Consider the following 20,285-nt stretch of genomic DNA (forward strand, 5'->3'; position numbering starts at 1 on the left):
CCGAAAATGTTCAATTAAGGAAGAACTTTTCACTTTTCTCATTGACTTCTCAAACCCCAAACATTAGTCTGGTCTGTTTGGTCTGTTTCACAAGCCTTCCAGGAAGTATCGCAATGTTGTGCCTCTGGGTTTAGAAACTCTGTGATTGCACTGTGGGTGAGGGCAGAGTGAGTGGGCTGTCCATGCTTGTGCCTGTACAGAAACAGACAGATGAATATAGACTACAAAGTCTGAATACAGACAGTGAGCTATTACTTAGACTCCTGTCCAGACTGTTGAGTTTTGCTGGCAGACACAAGGTCCCACAGCACAGTCTGTGCCAGCCATGCGGCAGACAGACAGAACAGCCAGGTGTGCAGATAGAGCTCCAAGTGTCTCATATCAGGTGTCATTTTCTAAAGTAGCTAGGAAGCTGGAACCATCTAAAGCCGTTGCTGTATTAGTGTTGCATCGCAAGGCCTTGACAGATCTCTAGTAGTAATATAATTGTAAATGCCACTTAGCAGAAGCCTTCATGCAATGCCACTAACAATAAGTCTTTAGTATGTGCATGTGATCCATGCAAGAATTGAATATTACATGCCATTTATCCAAAGCAACTGATTGTCATGCGTCCATATGGGTGTTCCTGGGAATCAAACCCATAATCCCGGCGTTACACACACCATGCTCTACCAACTGAGCCATACAGGACCACAGCACACTCCCTTTGTGTCGCTAGCGCCACAGGATCCCACCTCTCTACAGTACTTCCCTATAGATTCGCTGTCCCAGTGGTCTAAATGTGATTTATCCCAATGTAGAGAGTATTAAGTTGTTTCCTCTCATCTCATATCGCTGGAAAAATAAATATTGTTTTGCGCCACAATGTTTTTAATGGATCGTAAACTCATGTATTCGTCAATAGACCTTCATTAGGGTTTAACTCATCATCCTGTATCAGGAAAGATTTTTGTATTGATCCGCTAATGGGAAATTTGACTACGCCAGATCATACAAACAAGTACCAATTGCTCCTCTGTCCGCCTGTCTGTCTGTCCGCCTGTCCGCCTGTATCAGAGCTGAGGGGGTGATGAGGACGATGCCTGTAGAGAAGCTGTTGAAAGGAATGCCCACTCTGCAGAGCCAAATCGATGCCCTGCTGGAGTTTGATGTGAGTATTATGATGATGGTGAGAAGGATATTTGTATCCGTTAGGAAGTGCATTTTTGTTTTGGCCTTAGCACTAGACACCTGATACAATTCATCAAAGCTTGGTGATGAGTTCATCATTTGAATCAGCTGTGCAGTGCTACTGCAGGGCAAAAACAAACATGTGCACCTCTTTGGGTCCCCAGGACTAGGATACAAAATACACTGCCTTAGGAAATTCTCTCTGTCATATAGCATGCCATATAGCATGCCAGTATACCCACAGTACCAGTCAAAAGTTTGGACACACCGACTCGTTCAAGGGTTTTTCTGTATTTTTTTTACTATTTTCTACATTGTAGAATAATAGTGAAGGCATCAGAACTCTGGAATAACACATAGGGAGTCATGTAGAAACCAAAAAAGTATTAAACAACTCAAAATATATTTTATATTTGAGATTCATCAAAGGAGCTACCCTTTGCCTTGATGACAGCTTTGCACACTCTTGGCATTCTCTCAAGTCATGAGGTAGTCACTTGGAATGCATTTCAATTAACAGGTGTGCCTTGTTAAAAGTACATTTGTGCAATTTCTTTCCTTCTTAATGCGTTTGAGCCAATCAGTTGTGTTGTGACAAGGTAGGGGGGTATACAGATGATCGCCCTATTTGGTAAAACATCAAGTCCATGTTATGGCAAGAACAGCTCGAATAAGCAAAGAGAAACAACAGTCCATCATTACTTTAAGACGTGAAGGTCAGTCAATCTGGAAAATGACAAGAACTTTGAAAGTTTCTTCAAGTGCAGTCGCAAAAACCATCAAGCGCTATGATGTAACTGGCTCTAATGAGGACCGCCACAGGAAAGGATGGCCCAGAGTTACCTCTGCTGCAGAGGATAAGTTCAGTAGAGTTACCAGCCTCAGAAGAGTGTCTAGTTTGAGAAACAGTTGAGGACTTGTGAGGCATCTGTTTCTCAAACTAGACACTCTAATGTACTTGTCCTCTTGCTCAGTTGTGCACTGGGGCCTCCCACTCCTCTTTCTATTCTGGTTAGAGACAGTTTGCTCTGTTCTGTGAAGGGAGTAGAACACAGCGTTGTACGAGATCTTCAGTTTGTTGGCAATTTCACGATTGGAAAAGTCTTAATTTCTCAGAACAAGAATTGACTGATGAGTTTCAAATGAAAGATCTTTGTTTCTGGCCATTTTGAGCCTGTAATTGAACCCACAAATGCTGATTCTCCAGATACTCAGCTAGTCTAAAGATGGCCAGTTTTATTGCTTCTTGCATTAGCACAACAGTTTTCAGCTGTGTTAACATAATTGCAAAAGGGTTTTCTAATGATCAATTACCCTTTTAAAATGATCAACTGGATTAGCTAACACAAAGTGCAATTGGAACACAGGAGTGATGGTTGCTGATAATGGGACTCTGTACGCCTATGTAGATATTCCATAAAAAATTTGCCCTTTCCATCTACAATAGTCATTTACAACATTAACAATGTCTACACTGTATTTCGGATTAATTTGATGTTATTTTAATGGACAAAAAATGTGCTTTTCTTTAAAAAACAAGGACATTTCTAAGTGACCCCAAACTTTTGAACGGTAGTTTATGTTTTAGCAATTATATTTACTTTTGATACTTAAGTATATTTAAAACCAAATACTTTGACACTTTTACTCAAGTATTTTTTACTGGGTGACTTTCACTTTTACTTGAGTCATTTTCTATTAAGGTATCTTCACTTTTACTCAAGTATGACCATTGGGTACTTTTTCCACCATTGCCAAGCAGTTTACCTACAAACATATTACCTCTCAACTCAAATCTCCCATCCTCAGTGTGATCTAATCTCACCTTGTTTAATCTATAGGTCCATCCCAATGAACTGACCAATGGGGTGATCAACGCGTGCTTCCTCCTGATGTTCAAAGACCTGATCAAGTTATATGCCTGCTACAACGACGGGATCATTAATCTATTAGGCAAGGCTTGGCCGTTTTCTTCTACTTCCTGGGACAATAATCATGTCTTTTTATATTTGAATAAATATTACAGGCTTAATTGGATTCAAGACATGGAAATAGATGTGGTCCTGTTCATTTTATGTAATAGTAACGTCTCTATGTAACAATAAACATGTTCATTCCCCCTTTTTCCTCACAGAGAAATTTTTCCAGATGAAGAGGGGACAGTGCAAAGACGGGCTGGAGATCTACAAGAGATTCTTGACCCGGATGACCAGAGTCTCTGAGGTCTTCAAAATCGCTGAGGTAAAAGACAAACCTGACAATACACTTTACTGTTGAAAAGTTCAATCCACAGCCTGTATGACAAACATGGTAAATGGAGGCTCAGCTGAAATGTAAACATCTTCTTTTACAGACCATCGGAATTGACAAAAATGATATCCCCGAGCTCACCCAGGTAAGTCCTGTTGGACCTTTTAAGCCTAATTTCCTACACTTTCTTCTAACCTCCTAACATTGTATTCACATTGTATTTACATTGTACCAGCATTGCATCACAGTCATGAACAGAGTTGACAGGTCATTGTCTACCTGACCAATGACGAGCTATTCATAGAGTGGGGGCGTATCCCATTGATCCATTCTGTCATCCATGCAGCCAATGAGCTGTGCTTCCCCTGTGATTGACAGCCACTCTGCCCCCTCTCTTCTTACTTGCGAGGTGCTGCTTGATCTTCCAGGCTGAGAGTGTGAGTCGTGTGTAGTACATACAGCTCGCCTTTGGGTCATGGCTAGAAGAGGTACAGACTTTGTCAAATTGACGGGTGGGTGAATGAACAATGTGAATGTGTAGCAACCCAAAGATTGCACATTGGAATCTCGTCATGGACAACTTTCGAATTTTAGCTAATTAGCAACTTTTCAACTACTTACCACGTTTGAGCTACTTTGCAACTACATAGCATGTTAGCTAACCCTTCCCTTTAACATAACTCTTAACCCCTAACCTCTAGCATAACTAACATTAGTAACCTAGCTAAAGTTAGCGTTACGAATTGGAGTTCGTAACATATTCGTTTTGCAAAATTGTAACATTTCATACAAATTGTAATTCGTAACATATCATACGAAATGGATGGTGGACATCCACAAATTAATACATACCATATGAAACCGTGACATATCATACTTAAAGTGAGTGTCCCGGATTTACCTTTACTGTGTTACGTCTTCCCTGGAGTCCAGGTTGATGTGATTGAAGGAACAGATTGGAGAAGTCGCAGTCCTTGCAGAGCTATTCCGCTGATAGCTAAGATCTGAGCTAACATTGGTTTTATCTCAACAGTTGTATCTTAGTGGGCTAGAATGTTACTATGAAGTTTCCATAATGTCAAAATCACCTGAGATGGTATTTGAAATCCCATGGGCAGTATACGTCCCTCAATTAAGTATGTAGTAGCTCACTGTGTGTGTAACGAGTGTGCTGAGAGTCAGGAAGCAAGTTCAGGGAGTTAGTGTTTTAATAAATAAACGCAACTAAATACAAAACAAGAAACACAAACAACGCACAGCCATGACACTGGAACAGAAACGACAACGAACCCAACGGAGTGACATATATAAGGAAGGTAATCAGGGAAGTGATGGAGTCTAGGTGAGTCTGATGACACGCGTAACAATGGTGACAGGTGTGCGCCATAACAAGCAGCCTGGTGACCTAGAGGCCGGAGAGGGACCACACGTGACGGTGTGTCCCAACTACTCCCTAAAGCCTTCCCTTTGGCCCGTTAGAGCTTCAATTTTTGCAGATCTGAAGCTCAACCCCGACACTGCTTTTACCTTTTCCTACGCACTGGAGACCCTTCCGATCTCCAAACATCAAAATGGTTTAGTCCAAGGCCAAAGGGCCTCACTCTCACTCATTCACGTTATGAAGGCTCTATAGACATGGCTGGGTTATTTCCATTGCAAATGCTGTCAGTGTGGATGACTTTACACTGAGAGCATGATGCACTGATGACCGTGTGGGCTGCTTTAATATCACAGCCTTGGGCCGATGCAGATCTGCAGGGGGTTTGACCACACTAACATGCGTGATTGTTTGGACTACTCGCCAACCGGGAGGGTGGTGAGATGTGAAATGGGGGGTTGACGGCTTACTGTTATGTCAGCTGGTTAAAGCATGGTAATGATACGTTGATTCATGACTGTGGGTTTGGGGGAGTTGTGGAGCATGGATTAGGGTTGAAAGCCCTGTGTGTTTGGATTTTAATGGAGTCCATTGGCTAACTAGCAGATTGACTGGTTAACATTATGTCACAGTTTGGACATTCTGGGTGTTCCTTATTGTGTAGAGAGATTCCTGTCATATTACTAGCACTATTACTATTACTAGTTGTTTATAAACTGTCAAATGAAATGACTGGCTCGTAGAACAATCTATGTGTCTTCATGTACTGTATGTTTGTATGCATGTGGTGGAGAGGCAAAGAGAAAGCCTACATACACTATGTCTAGACTTGGCTCGTTCTTAGGCAGTATCCTTTAAGGCTCTTTCTTAGGCAGTATCCTTTAAGGCTCTTTCTTAGGCAGTATCCTTTAAGGCTCTTTCTTAGGCAGTATCCTTTAAGGCTCTTTCTTAGGCAGTATACTTTAACCTTTCTGATCTCCCCATCCCGGATCCGGGATCGTGAATACAGACTCAAGCTCATTACCATAACGCAACATTAACTATTCATGAAAATCGCAAATGAAATGAAATAAATATGCTAGCTCTCAAGCTTAGCCTTTTGTTAACAACACTGTCATCTCAGATTTTCAAAATATGCTTCTCAACCATTGCAAAACAAGCATTTGTGTAACAGTATTGATGGCTAACGTAGCATTTAGCGTAGCATTTAGCATTAGCATTCAGCTGGCAACATTTACACAAAAAAACAGAAAAGCATTCAAATAAAATCATTTACCTTTGAAGAACTTCAGATGTTTTCAATGAGGAGACTCTCAGATAGCAAATGTTCAGTTTTTCCTGAAAGATTATTTGTTTAGAACAAATCGCTCCGTTTTCTGCGTCACGTTTAGCTATGAAAAAACCCCTGTATCCAGGATTGTGTAAATCTATCAGCAAGCTCATTAGCATAACACAACGTTAACTATTCATGAAAATCGCAAATGAAATGAAATAAATATGCCATCTCTCAAGCTTAGCCTTTTGTAAACAACACTGTCATCTCAGATTTTCAAAATATGCTTCTCAACCATAGGAAAACAATCATTTGTGTAAAAGTAGCTAGCTAGCGTAGCATTTAGCGTTAGCATTAGCGTTAGCATCCAGCACACAACATTTCAACAAAAACATAAAAGCCTTCAAATAAAATAATTTACCTTTGAAGAACTTCAGATGTTTTCAATGAGGAGACTCTCAGTTAGATAGCAGATGCTCAGTTTTTCCAAAAAGATTCTTTGTGTATTAGAAATAGCTCCGTTTTGTACATCACATTTGGCTACCAAAAAAAAACGAAAATTCAGTCCTCAAAAGGCGAACTTTTTTCCAAATGAACTCCATAATATCGACTGAAAACATGGCAAACGTTGTTTAGAATCAATCCTCAAGGTGTTTTTCACATATCTCTTCGATGATATATCGTTCGTGGAAGCATGGTTTCCCCTCTCAATCAAATGGAAAAATACTTGCACATGGCTTTGCGCACCAGTTTCGACGCAGGACACCAGGCGGACACTTGGAAAATGTAGTCTCTTATGGTCAATCTTCCAATGATATGCCTACAAATACGTCACAATGCTGCCGACATCTTGGGGAAACGGCAGAAGGTCTAAGCTTATTCCTGTCGCATTCACAGCCATATAAGGAGACATTAGAAAACAGAGCTTCAGAAATTCTGCTCATTTCCTGTTTGACGTATCATCTTGGTTTCGCCTGTAGAATGAGTTCTGGGGCACTTACAGACAAAATCTTTGCAGATTCTGAAACTTCAGAGTGTTTTCTTTCCAAAACTGTCAAGAACGGGAACGTTTTTTATCCAAAAATGAAATAGCGCCCCTAGAGATGCAACTGGTTAAGGCTCTTTCATTGGCAGTATCCTTTTAGGGATGCTGTCCTGGCCTAGAGGTTATTAGACTCCAAGTAAGTGCCAGTGCGTAAGCAATTGAGACAAGTGACGCTCCACAATAAATTCTACTGAATTTTCCGTCCCATGAGTCACCATTTGGGCAGTTAAACGACCTGGTGATTTAGCAGTAGCTATTAGAAATCGAATACGAAAGCCATAGAGTCAGTTAAGCGAAATGAAAACAAATCATGTCGTCTCACCGGATGTTATATATTTCTCTTATTACTGGATTTACCTGAAAGCCGTATGCATGTGTATTGTATTATTCTCTGTTGTAAGGAAACAGCTACCTCTTGTCTATGACTGATCCCACAGTGATCCCACAGTGCTGTAAGGAATACAAAAGCATTGGAATGGCGCGAAGCAGGGGCATGACATGTTTGCACCCCTCTCCTATGTTTAAGGCTGTGTGTTGTCTGTAATAGCATCTAAATGACATCTAAATAGATCGTATTAGCGTCTAATTATCGGATCTCTTAACCCCTCTTTGGAGTGTATCGTTTGGCAGAGGCAAAATGCTGAGTAACGATTTGCTTTACAGCCATCTTCATAATGCATTCATGACATACAGTCATTTAGTCAGCCACCAATTGTGCAAGTTCTCCCACTTAAAAAGATGAGAGAGTCCTGTAATTGTCATCATAGGTACACTTCAACTATGACAGACAAAATGAGCAAAGAAAATCCAGAAAATCACATTGTAGGACTTTTAATGAATTTATTTGCAAATTATGGTGGAAAATAAGTATTTGGTCAATAACAAAAGTTTATCTCAATACAATACAATACTTGTTATATACCCTTTGTTGGCAATGACAGAGGTCAAACGTTTTCTGTAAGTCTTCACAAGGTTTTCACACACTGTTGCTGGTATTTTGGCCCATTCCTCCATGCAGATCTCCTCTAGAGCAGTGATGTTTTGGGGCTGTTGCTGGGCAACACGGACTTTCAACTCCCTCCAAAGATTTTCTATGGGGTTGAGATCTGGAGACTGGCTAGGCCACTCCAGGTCCTTGAAATGCTTCTTACGAAGCCACTCCTTCATTTCCCGGGCGGTGTGTTTGGGATCATTGTCATGCTGAAAGACCCAGCCACGTTTCATCTTCAATGCCCTTGCTGACGGAAGGAGGTTTTCACTCAAAATCTCACGATACATGGCCCCATTCATTCTTTCCTTTACACGGATCAGTCGTCCTGGTCCCTTTGCAGAAAAACAGCCCCAAAGCATGATGTTTCCACCCCCATGCTTCACAGTAGGTATGGTGTTCTCTGGATGCAACTCAGCATTCTTTGTCCTCCAAACACGACAAGTTGAGTTTTTACCAAAAAGTTATATTTTGGTTTCATCTGACCATATGACATTCTCCCAATCTTCTTCTGGATCATCCAAATGCTCTCTAGCAAACTTCAGACGGGCCTGGACATGTACTGGCTTAAGCAGGGGGACACGTCTGGCACTGCAGGATCTTTGCTCACCGTTCTTGTGATCATTTTGACCCCACGGGGTGAGCTCTTGCGTGGAGCCCCAGATCGAGGGAGATTATCAGTGGTCTTGTATGTCTTCCACAGTTCCACACAGTTCTTTGTGTGTTTCCTGTTAGCCCCGATGTGCCCATTCTCTGTGTTCCCTGTTAGCCCCGATGTGCCCATTCTCTGTGTTCCCTGTTAGCCCCAATGTGCCTATTCTCTGTGTTCCCTGTTAGCCCCAATGTGCCCATTCTCTGTGTTCCCTGTTAGCCCCAATGTGCCCATTCTCTGTGTTCCCTATTAGCCCCAATGTGCCCATTCTCTATATTCCCTGTTAGCCCCAATGTGCCCATTCTCTGTGTTCCCTGTTAGCCCCAATGTGCCCATTCTCTGTGTTCCCTATTAGACCCAATGTGCCCATTCTCTGTGTTCCCTGTTAGCCCCAATGTGCCCATTCTCTGTGTTCCCTATTAGACCCAATGTGCCCATTCTCTGTGTTCCCTGTTAGCCCCAATGTGCCCATTCTCTGTGTTCCCTATTAGCCCCAATGTGCCCATTCTCTATATTCCCTATTAGACCCAATGTGACCATTCTCTATATTCCCTGTTAGCCCCAATGTGACCATTCTCTATATTCCCTGTTAGCCCCAATGTGACCATTCTCTGTGTTCCCTGTTAGTCCCAACGTGACCATTCTCTATATTCCCTATTAGACCCAATGTGACCATTCTCTATATTCCCTGTTAGCCCCAATGTGAGCATTATTTGTGTCAGACCTCCTCTGTCTCTTCTTCTCATCTCTCTATGTGCTTCCCTCCAGACCCTTTATCAAATAAAGTGTAATCACCTGTCAAGAGCTCCCCTGTTACTCTGTGTTCCCTGACATCAATTTTCCCTTGAGTCTTCATGTTTTAGCGTTGAACATTTCCCTAACCCAGGGTCCTGGAAAGTTACTGAGTGTGCAGGCTTTTGTTCCAGCCCAGTACCATCACACTAATAGTACAAATAATCTACTAATTATAGTATTTTCCCATCTAAGCCTGCTGGGCTGGAATAAAAGCCTGCACCGCCAGTAGCTCTCTAGGTTCAAAGTTGGAGACCCCTGCTCATAACCTATGTGTCTGATCCATGTACTGTACGATATACTATAGCCCTGTGGCCCCTGTAGTAATATGTTGCCCATCTCTTCTCGTTCTCCAGGCCCCTGAGAGTCTCCTGCAGTCCCTGGAGACTCACCTGAACACTCTGGAGGGGAAGAAGCCGTAAGTACCAACCGCACTCTCCACCAACCACACTTGAATCCTTACCCCATGGGCGTCTTTGTAACCAGGGTGCTACTTGGGAGTGGGACTACTTTACTTACTATTTACTTCATGTTTGAGAATTCAGAAATCTCACTATGGTTCATATGCATGCATGCACATCCTTAAAGTCTGTGGAGTAAATAAATAAAGAACACACACCCTAAAGGTGAAACAGAAAGTCGTACTGGGGGTGGCAGGTAGTCTAACTGTTAAGAGCGGTTAAGAGCATTGGGCCAGTAACCGAAAGGTCTCTGGTTCGAATCCCTGAGCCGACTAGGTGAGAAATCTGTCAATGTGCCCTTGAGCAAGGCACTTAACCAGAATTGCTCCTGTAAGTCGCTCTAGATGAGTGCATCTGTTAAATGACTGAAATGGAAACATTCTGACTCTTTTTGCTGTGGATTTATTTCACCAAAACTTTGGCTAAAAAGCCTCCATCAGGGTGTGAAAATAGAAAATAGTATGTGACCATCCAGTGAACCTAAATTAGACCTGTGCTTGACCCTGATGTCCCATAGGCTTTAATTAGGCCCAGCCTCTCTCAATTAACATCATGAAGACTTCCAGTGTATGCCCTCTAGATTGTGTGATTTTTAGGGGCAGTGTTCGGACTGAATCTGTCATCACCAGACTGTCAGTCGTGTGTTCTCGACAGGACCTTAGTAGGGCAATGATCCAGGGTAGTATTTGTGGGGGGCATCATCAGATCGGATGAAATTTCATACGATGACCTTGCTGCTAGAAGTATGGAAAGAAACTTAGCAGATTAAGTTTTTAGCAAATACCAGTGATTGTCAATGTGTGTTACAGAGAGGATGTTCACAGAGACGATGTGTGAGTATTGTGTTGGATCTACTACAGAATGACTTGACGGGGAGGGCCGGGTCATTTCTTGCTGTTGTCTTGTATTGAAATGAATGAAACTGTAAAAAAAAAAGTCCCCAGTTGTTTCGTCACGTTCACATGCGGATTCTATGGAATTGACATTTCAACCTCCAGTTTAAAGTCATGTCTTGCAGCGTTGTGAAGTTCAAATGGGATTCTATAGAGTTTATGTGAACTTGGCATATTTGTGGTTGTTCGGTGTCTCTTCTGAGTTTTGACTCTCTCTCAATATTAATATGAACTTTGACAGCTGACTCACTTTGCGTCGTTTTTTTAATAATGTGACGTGAATCTGGTGGCCTAGCTCTTCAATGTTCATGTTAACTTCATTGTCATGTTATTGGGATCAACCCACCTCCTCAAAGCTTTTGATGCATGTCATTGCTAAACATGGGTTTTGTTATGTGTGGAAAGTAAGAATGAAAAGCTTTGTTCAAGGAAGTGGTTTAATATTGTTTTATTCGGTATTGCAAATCTAAACTACGGATGCAGTACACTCCTAGAAAAAAAGGCTTCCATAAGAGTTTTTCGGCTGTCCCCGTAGGAGAACCCTTTTTTGCTTCCAGGTAGAACTCTTTTGGCTTCCGTATAGAACCGTCTGTGATAAGGGTTCTACATGGAACCCAAAAGGGTTCTACCTGGAAGCAAAAACGGTTCTTCAAAGGGTTCTCCTATGGGGACAGCCGTATAACCCTTATTGGTTCTAAATAGCACTTTTTTTTCCTAAGAGTGTATGTTTTCACAATGGAGTTGCCTGGAAATGCCTGCTCTCTGCCACCAAAACAACAGGGCTTCTTTTAGCTGTCAATCTGACACAGCTCAGTAACAGCCATTGTGCTTCACCGTGCATATCATCTGGTGATGCTATGGTGGTTTTAACTCGTTCTTATTGTTTCATTGTTGCAGGTCACCGACCAAGGTGAGTCGGCTACCCCTTATTTTACACCTCAGCCAAACTTTTTGACAACTGCCGACAATTTGAGGATAATTTATTTGTTTATGAGTGTATTCATTTATGAGTAAAACATGTCTGCTTCTGTAACTGTGGCGCGTCGCCATTGCAACTGGCTAACGAGGCTAACCCTCTGTCTGAAAGGTGTGTGAAGAAAATGGCTCCCCGGCCGCAGCCGCCACGCCTACAAAGGCTCCCGCGGCCCCTGCAGGTGCTGCTGCTCCAGTTGCTCCTGCCCGCCCTGGACCACCTGCCAGACCCACGGCGGCACCCACCTTCAAGAGCTCCAACAAGTAGGCGCCCATCTGCTATGGGCTCTTAGGTTGGCCACTTCAAGTGCCACTTCAGGGGCCACACTAGCTTTAACCATTAGCTATGTTGTACAATCTACAGTCTCCAATCTCAAATTAACATTTAACGTATCAACAATGTATCTCATTTAACCCTTTTGTCGTTCTCTATTCCTGTCTCTCCTTCTCCTCTCCCCCTTCTTCATTTTGTCTCTTGTCTCTCTCTCTCTCTCTCTCTCTCTCTCTCTCTCTCTCTCTCTCTCTCTCTCTCTCTCTCTCTTTATCTCTCTGTTACTCTCTCTACCTCCCCCCTCTCTTTCTCTCACTCTATCTGCAGTGCTCTGCTAGACTTGGACCCATTGTCAGCCTCCCCATCAGCAGGTGGAGCAGCAGCCTCTATCTCGTCATGGGGAGGTAAGACATTTCATATCTGGGTTGCAATTCTTTATGCCAAACAATATATATATAGATTTTTTACATGAGCGTTTCTCATTGCAGGTCGAGGACTTCCCTCCCTGTTTCAGTTAGTTTTCTTCCGTTTGGTGCCTAATGAATTCCACCCTGCTCTCTTTCATGCTTTCTACCTACATCCTCCTCTCCACCCTTACTCAAGGGAAGGGCTGATATTGGCATATATTCAAACCTGGCCCATCTGCAGATTGAAATTGCATAAGGGCCTCTTACTCATAGAAAACGCTATTTTTCCTTGGAGTGTTTTGTTGTTTTCAGATGGCAGTTTGAAAATCAGAAGTACAGTAGTTACGTGCTATTGTAGTGAGTTATTGACCCTGATAGGCATTTCCATGTTTATATTCTCTGTATGTAATCCCTCACTCACGTCTTCTCTTGCTCTCTCTCTCTCTCTCTCTCTCTCTCTCTCTCTCTCTCTCTCTCTATCGCTCTTCCTCTTTCTCTCTCTCTCTGTCTCGCTCTCTCTCTCTCTTTCATTGTCTTGTACAGACCTGCTTGGTGGCGGTGAGTACCGAGGAACATTCTGTTCTTTACAGCTCCCATCCACAGCAGAGCATGACAACTGCTAGGATTTACATCTGAAGTTATGATCAACACCTATCTGGAGGCTTAGGCCACGTTCCAGGCTGACTGCAGTAAACACCCGGATAGGGGTTTAACATATCAGCTAACCACATCATCAGCTAGCCACATCATATGATACAGCAATCTGCTACCGACTGCACAGTCAAGTTGATGCAATGATGTACTGCAATGTAGTCTGTCTGGAACATAACCATTGTACCTGTGGTTCACTGGGCTTTCAGTGCATGACTCCAGCTGTAGACCTAGGATCTGAGAGGATCAGCCTTCTTCTTAGTCTTGCTCTGTGATCTCTAACAATGTCTCTCAAAGTGTAACATAGTCCTCTCCACTTCTCTATTACCACTGTTTTCTTTGACATATCTTACGTGTATCTTATTTTTCTCAACCCAATCTCTTTACTTCTCTCTCCCTGTTACGTTCCCCACTGTTCCTCTATCCTGTTGTGATTGGGGATGGGCTTGGGTGGGGATGGATGGATGGATGGGTGGGTTGTAGGCTTAGATACCCCCGCTGATCCAACTAGCACCTCTGAGCCAGCCGCTGTTCCCGCCGATGCTGCGGCCGCTCCGGCTGCCACGGCCACAGTGGCCCATACGGATGGCCCCGCCGTGCCCTCTGTGGCCCCCGTGGTGGTGCTGCCCGTGCCCACCACCACCGCCTCTGACATGGATCTGTTTGGAGGTCAGTGGGGGTCAGCCTCATGGGAGGGATCATCATGGCGGACTTGACTACACAGTAGCTGCCTGCTTGTTCGTTACAACCTCTGACCTGCTCACATGTAGTTACACCACCTGGTTCTCCCACTCTCACATTTACGAGTTTCAGTATACATTCTACATACACCTTTAACAAAAAAATGGTCTGTTCATGATATTCTGTATTTGTGCAAAATTCTACTTGGATAGTTATTGGAATAGCTACTGACATCTTGTAAGGACACTCATTTCCAAATGTTCCATCTCGCTAAACATTGATTAGCTTGACAGATTAATCATTATTTGGGCACTACATCAGTCAGTCAATTATTTATCCAAGACAGCAAGCAGGTGAGGAAGTTTTTGCTCTGTACTGTATGGAGAACAGTAGAAACTGTAGTCCGTACTCGGCATATCTCCTCTTTTCACTCTCATTTCTAATAGTAGATATACAGAATTAAATCCCCTATAAAAATTGTATAGCAAAGTGTGGCCCTCTTTTCCATGGATCAAAGAGAGAGTTTGCATTGCCCATCGCTGAGCTTGGCATTTCCTGTCACACAGTACAAGCTTATGATAACATAATGCTATCTTCACTTTCCCAGCGTGTACAAACATTGTGCACACTGAATGCAGCTTTATTCAGCCTGGAAAGTACAGGCCCCATCCATATGATACCAATAAGATCAGCAATTTCAGCAACATCTCATATTCTCTGTTTTCTCCTAATGCTGATCTCTCATCTTTCTGTTTCTCTCATTCTCTCTATTCTCCTGCTCTTTATTCACCTCCTCATCTCTCTTTCTCCTGCCTCCCCCTTGTTTCTGGGTGTTGCGTTGTGGTTTGTGTCCACGGTCCCCTCCTCTCATGTCCGGTACTCCAGATGCGTTTGCACCCTCCCCAGGTGACGCCCCGCCCAGCAGGGCGCCTGCTGCTGATGCATGTGCCGGATCTGGTGGGTGATAACACTGCTCAGTGTGTGTGTGCGTGTGTGTGTGTGCGCACGTGCATGTGTGTAAGGGAGCATATGCTTGTACACACGTGTGCACTCTTCCAACACACGTGTGTGTTGTCTGTGCAAGAGTGTATGCGTGAGATCCTGAAGCTTGGGTAGCTCAAAGCTGCTTCTGCTACCATATGGGACAGTAGTAAATCATCTGACACATTGCATTGGGGCCTACCGTCCCGACCCTAACCCCACTATCAGGGGCCCAAGCCTCGGCCTCCCTCCGCCACTCAGCCCTGCTTTCAGAACAGCCCCCCTTCTTCTCTCACCTCGTAATATTCACCTGGTGATGAATACTTGAGTAAAACACAGCCCAAATCCTAGAATTGTTTATATTTCATGTAGTTGATATCACTTCATACTAACTGACCAGCTTTATTTACCCTGTTTTGTTTCTCTCTTTGGCCTGAATGTGTAAGTACTAATCGACTTCTGTAGAAGCCCAAAAGTACAGTGTGTGTAATTCACATGGCTCCATTACTGTGTGTGTGTAGGGCTTTGGTCTTATGGCTTAGAATAGTAGGACAGTTTTACGTTGAATTATGCATATACAGTGCCTTTATCATGTATTTGGATTCTATGTAGACAGAGCTTATTAGTGTGGAAGCAGATTCATGCCAAAATGTCATTATTTGTATTTGTTTTGGCATGATTCTGCTTCCGTGTGTGTGTGTGTGTGTGTGTGTGTGTGTGTGTGTGTGTGTGTGTGTGTGTGTGTGTGTGTGTGTGTGTGTGTGTGTGTGTGTGTGTGTGTGTGTGTTAGTTCTAATGTAACCATTGGACTTCGCCCTCTGTGGCCTGTCTATGTAACTACAGTATTTACGAAACCAGCTGCAGCCCATTCCCTGAGTCTGAGTGTGAGACAGTGAGTATTCTAACCTGTGGCTGTAGAACAAGGTTAATGGTTTCTTTTCTTTACTTCCCCCGAAACCTCATTATGGAAGCTGCTCTAGACATACAATAATATGTATTTTACAGCGTTTGTTGTTTTAACAAACTCTCAACGCTCCCTACTCTCTTCCCCTCCTCCCCTCTCTCGTCATATCCCTTAAACCCCCAAACCCCCATCCTCCGCCCCCCCCCCCCCTTCTTCCCTCCTCCTGAAGACCCCTTCGCTCCATCGGAGGGGAGTGTGAACATGGCTCCAGAGATGGACCTCTTTGCTATGAAGTTCGATAACACGCTGGCTGCCCCAGAAGCAGCCAGCCCCACCTCCAGTGCAGTGCCTATCATCGTCGCCCCCATCGAGCCCCCTGCTGCCACTCCCGTTCCCTCCACTACCACCACCACTGAGTCTGCAGCCGCCCCCGCCCCTGCCGTCCCCACTCTCGACCTCTTTGGTGGTAAAGTGCACATTCTACTTCGCACACTGCATTGCTCTGCGCTATGTCAATGATGATGATGGTGATGATGATGGTGATGATAATGGCGATGATACAGCAACTTCCCTACATTTTAGATTTGTTTTTATAATGATGTTTTCTTCTGTTATTATTCGTTTGATTTAAGTCACAGGCATTGAGTGAATCACACATTTTGACCGCCTCAGCAAATGAGAAATGAAAAGGGTATGATGATGGGCACAGTATGTGGATCTATCAAATTAGGATTCTTCTCTGCATCCTTCCTGTGTAGACAAGGAGTAAATACACAGATCTCAAAACTGGATGCCTTCTAATGGTATACTACCTATTGAAACTAACAGTAACACTTCCCTTCAAACCGGCAAAGAATGCATTATGATGCCGTTATCGTGTATTGTAAGATGTCATGAGCATACATGCCTTGTAATCATTTTATAATGATCGCGACTAAATAACAGCCAGAATGAGTCAAAACATATTATAGGGCTTATTATTAGACATTATAAAGCCTCAGACGTGCTTATAACAGGTTTTGAAGCATTAAACCTGCAGGCTGTTACAAAATGAACCTTTTCAGTTGTCAGTACATCTATGTGAGGCTATTATTTGTATTGACTTTCAGAGGCATTGATTAAATGCGTTGGCTCAACGTGTTGTGATTTCAATCTCAATCATGAACCCTTATAGTCAGTCAAAGCTAGAGGGAAGTGAGCAGAGTTGTGTTTAGTAGGGAGACATTTATTTGAGTTATTACCTGAACGTGTTCAATAAGAACGCACATTTTCATTTTCTGTGGCAAAAGTGTTTGAACTTGACCTAGTTGTTATAGTCACTCTAGCTGCAGTGTGCCTGCATGACAACCTTTGCTTTCTTCACCTCCAACCTCTGACCAAGGTTGTAGATGTCAACACCCTTCATTTGAGCATATCTTCATTTTATCTTTCACCTGATTTTAGTTCATCTTTTCCTTCGTTTTCAATAATCACTTTGCAATTTAAAGATGAATCGGTAACACTTTGTAACAAACTTTCAAGAATAAGCAATTATAAAGTAACGCAATGCTTATTCATGAAAGTCATTGGTTCCTTTAAAACAAAATGTTTTTTTTGATTTGTGCTTTTTTTGTTGTTGCTTTTCTCCGTTTCCCCTCTGAACTCATGCTGTATAGATTGTATACTGAATGTAACTGTGTGTCCTTGTTTATAGATTCTATGTTTGAGAAAAGCCCTACCGCAGAAAAAGCTGATGCTGCTGTTACTCCTAGCGTAGATCTATTTGGGGCAGGTACAGGACGTGGATTGCTTTCTTTTTTTGGAACTTCTTCTTCATCTCTTCTGTCCTTCCTCCTCAAACATCTGTTTCACCACACGTCTTGGTTTGTCCCCATAGTGGTATGCGACTTGTGCATGCACCCAATCCAGGGTTGGGCCAATTTGAATTGAAGTCAGTCAATTCAGGAAGTGATTTGAATTGAACATTCAAAATTAGGGAATTGTTTGAAACAAATTGCTTCTTCTTTTCAGTTTAATTTATTTGAAATTATTCATTCGGAATTTCATTTTACTTCCTGTATTGGCTGACTTCGAATTGATCCCAACTCTGGACCCACTGGCTAAATAACAGTAACTCCTACCACAGCTTTCACTCTCTCTGTTATGCTAATGCTCCTCTGTGCTCTTCTACTTCACTCTTCCTACTTCCTCGACCTCCTTCCTCGGGTGTTTCCCTGGAAGATCTCCCTACTATCTCTCGCGGGCCGTCTCCTTTGCCTCCCGAGGCCAATGCTGATGAAGACCTCTTGTCTGGTGTGACTGGTGAGTTACACTATCTGCCCACTCTAAGCTGACCTCACTCCATGATCACCTATGGGAAAACTTCCTGTATCTCCAACTCTGCCTGCATGACTACAGCATGCAGTACTACAAGCTTGGTAGTGCACCTCCCTGTCAGCCTGTCAATCAATGTATCTCTTCAGGAAGTGACCGGAACGTTTTTTTGTGATCAGAAGAAACATAATCATTTTTCAATGATTCAAAAGTTTGGGGTCACTTAGAAATGTCCTTGTTTTTGAAATAAACTTTTTTTTTTGTCCATTAAAATAACATCAAATTGATCAGAAAGACAGTAGACATGTGTAGACATTGTTAACGGCTGACTTTTAATGGAATATCTAAACCATTCTCAACGTCAACAGTGAAGAGGCGACTCCGGGATGCTGGCCTTCTAGTTCCCCTGGCCAGTGTCTGTGTTCTTCTGCCCATCTTAATCTTTTATTTTTATTGGCCAATCTGAGATATGGCTTTTTCTTTGCAACTCTGCTTAGAAGGCAACTGCGTCCCGGAGTCGCCTCTTCACTGTTTAAAAAAAAAATATAATAATTTCACCTTTATTTAACCAGTCAACCAACTAGTTGAGAACAAGTTCTCACTTACAACTGCGTCCTGGCCAAGATAAAGCAAAGCAGTGCGACAAAAACAACAACAGAGTTACGCATGGAATAAATAAACAGCATAATGCAATAATAATGCAGTCAATAATACAATAGAAATGTCTATATACAGTGTGTGCAAATGAGGTAGGATAAGGGAGGTAAGGCAATAAATAGGCCATAGTGGCAAAATAATTACAATATAGCAATTAAACACTGGAGTGATAGATGTGCAGAAGATGAGTGTGCAAGTAGAGATATTGGGGTGCAAAGGAGCAAAATAAATAAAATATATAACAGTATGGGGGATGAGGTTGTTGGATGGGCTATTTACAGATGGGCTATGTACAGGTGCAGTGATTTGTGAGCTGCTCTGACAGCTGGTGCTTAAAGTTAGTGAAGGGATATGAGTCTCCAGCTTCAGTGATTTTTGTAGTTCATTCCAGTCATTGGCAGCAGAGAACTGTAAGGAAAGGCGGCCAAAGGAGGAATTGGCTTTGGGGGTAACCAGTGAGATATACCTTCTGGAGCGCGTGCTACGGGTGGGTGCTGCTATGGTGACCAGTAAGCTGAGATAAGGCGGGGCTTTACCTAGCAAAGACTTATAGATGACCTGGAGCCAGTGGGTTTGGCAACGAGTATGAAGCGAGGGCCAGCCAACGAGAGCTTACAGGTCGCAGTGGTGGGTAGTATATGGGGCTTTGGTGACAAAACAGATGGCACTGTGATAGACCGCATCCAATTTGCTGAGTAGAGTGTTGGAGGCTATTTTGTAAATGACATCGCCAAAGTCAAGGATCGGTAAGATAGTCAGTTTTACGAGGGTATGTTTTGCAGCATGAGTGAAGGATGCTTTGTTTTGCGAAATAGGAAGCCGATTCTAGATTTAATTTTGGATTGGAGATGCTTCATGTGAGTCTGGAAGGAGAGTTTACAGTCTAACCAGACACCTAGTTATTTGTAGTTGTCCACATATTCTAGGTCAGAACCGTCCAGAGTAGTGATGCTGGATGGGCAGGCAAGTGTAGATAGCGATCGGTTGAAGAGCATGCATTTAGTTTTACTTGCATTTAAGAGCAGTTGGAGGCCAAGGAAGGAGAGTTGTATGGCGTTGAAGCTCGTCTGGAGGTCTGGAGGGTAGTTAACACAGTGTCCAAAGAAGGGCCAGATGTATACAAAATCACTGCAACCTGTATGTTCTGTGAAGGGAGTAGTACACAGCGTTGTACGAGATCTTCAGTTTCTTGGCAATTTCTCGCATGGAATAGCCTTCATTTTTCAGAACAAGAATAGACTGATGAGTTTCAGAAGAAAGTTATTTGTTTCTGGCCATTTTGAGCCTGTAATCAAACCCACAAATGCTGATGCTCCAGATACTCAACTAGTCTAAAGAAGGCCAGTTGTATTGCTTCTTTAATCAGAACAACAGTTTTCAGGTGTGGTAACACAATTGCAAAAGGTTTTTCTAATGATCAATTAGCCTTTTAAAATTCTAAACTTGGATTAGCTATCACAACGTGCAATTGGAACACAGGAGGGATGGTTGCTGATAATGGGCCTCTGTTCTCCTATGTAGATATTCCATAAAAAATCAGCCG

General features: G+C 42.9%; 1 protein-coding gene across 6 annotated transcripts in view; it reads left to right on the forward strand.

Annotated features, from left to right (window-relative positions):
• snap91a (synaptosome associated protein 91a) overlaps positions 1-20,285 on the forward strand; it is a 56,875-nt gene that overhangs the window by 27,379 nt on the left and 9,211 nt on the right. For 4 of the 6 annotated variants that reach the window (XM_036973907.2, XM_036973908.2, XM_021596324.3 and 1 more), the window contains 15 exons: positions 1,060-1,153; positions 3,015-3,126; positions 3,308-3,414; positions 3,527-3,568; positions 9,908-9,969; positions 10,822-10,845; positions 11,803-11,815; positions 11,993-12,141; positions 12,476-12,552; positions 13,099-13,113; positions 13,690-13,875; positions 14,773-14,844; positions 16,002-16,238; positions 17,466-17,543; positions 17,993-18,073. In XM_036973907.2, coding sequence (XP_036829802.1) covers positions 1,060-1,153; positions 3,015-3,126; positions 3,308-3,414; positions 3,527-3,568; positions 9,908-9,969; positions 10,822-10,845; positions 11,803-11,815; positions 11,993-12,141; positions 12,476-12,552; positions 13,099-13,113; positions 13,690-13,875; positions 14,773-14,844; positions 16,002-16,238; positions 17,466-17,543; positions 17,993-18,073 — 1,349 coding nt within the window. The remainder of the gene's footprint in view (positions 1-1,059; positions 1,154-3,014; positions 3,127-3,307; positions 3,415-3,526; positions 3,569-9,907; positions 9,970-10,821; positions 10,846-11,802; positions 11,816-11,992; positions 12,142-12,475; positions 12,553-13,098; positions 13,114-13,689; positions 13,876-14,772; positions 14,845-16,001; positions 16,239-17,465; positions 17,544-17,992; positions 18,074-20,285) is intronic. The other 2 variants (XM_036973910.2, XM_036973909.2) reach the window with 2 other exon arrangements.

The sequence above is a fragment of the Oncorhynchus mykiss genome, chromosome 3 (genome assembly GCF_057628025.1).
Source record: "Oncorhynchus mykiss isolate SJ-2025 chromosome 3, ASM5762802v1, whole genome shotgun sequence".
In the NCBI taxonomy this organism is placed as follows: domain Eukaryota; kingdom Metazoa; phylum Chordata; class Actinopteri; order Salmoniformes; family Salmonidae; genus Oncorhynchus; species Oncorhynchus mykiss.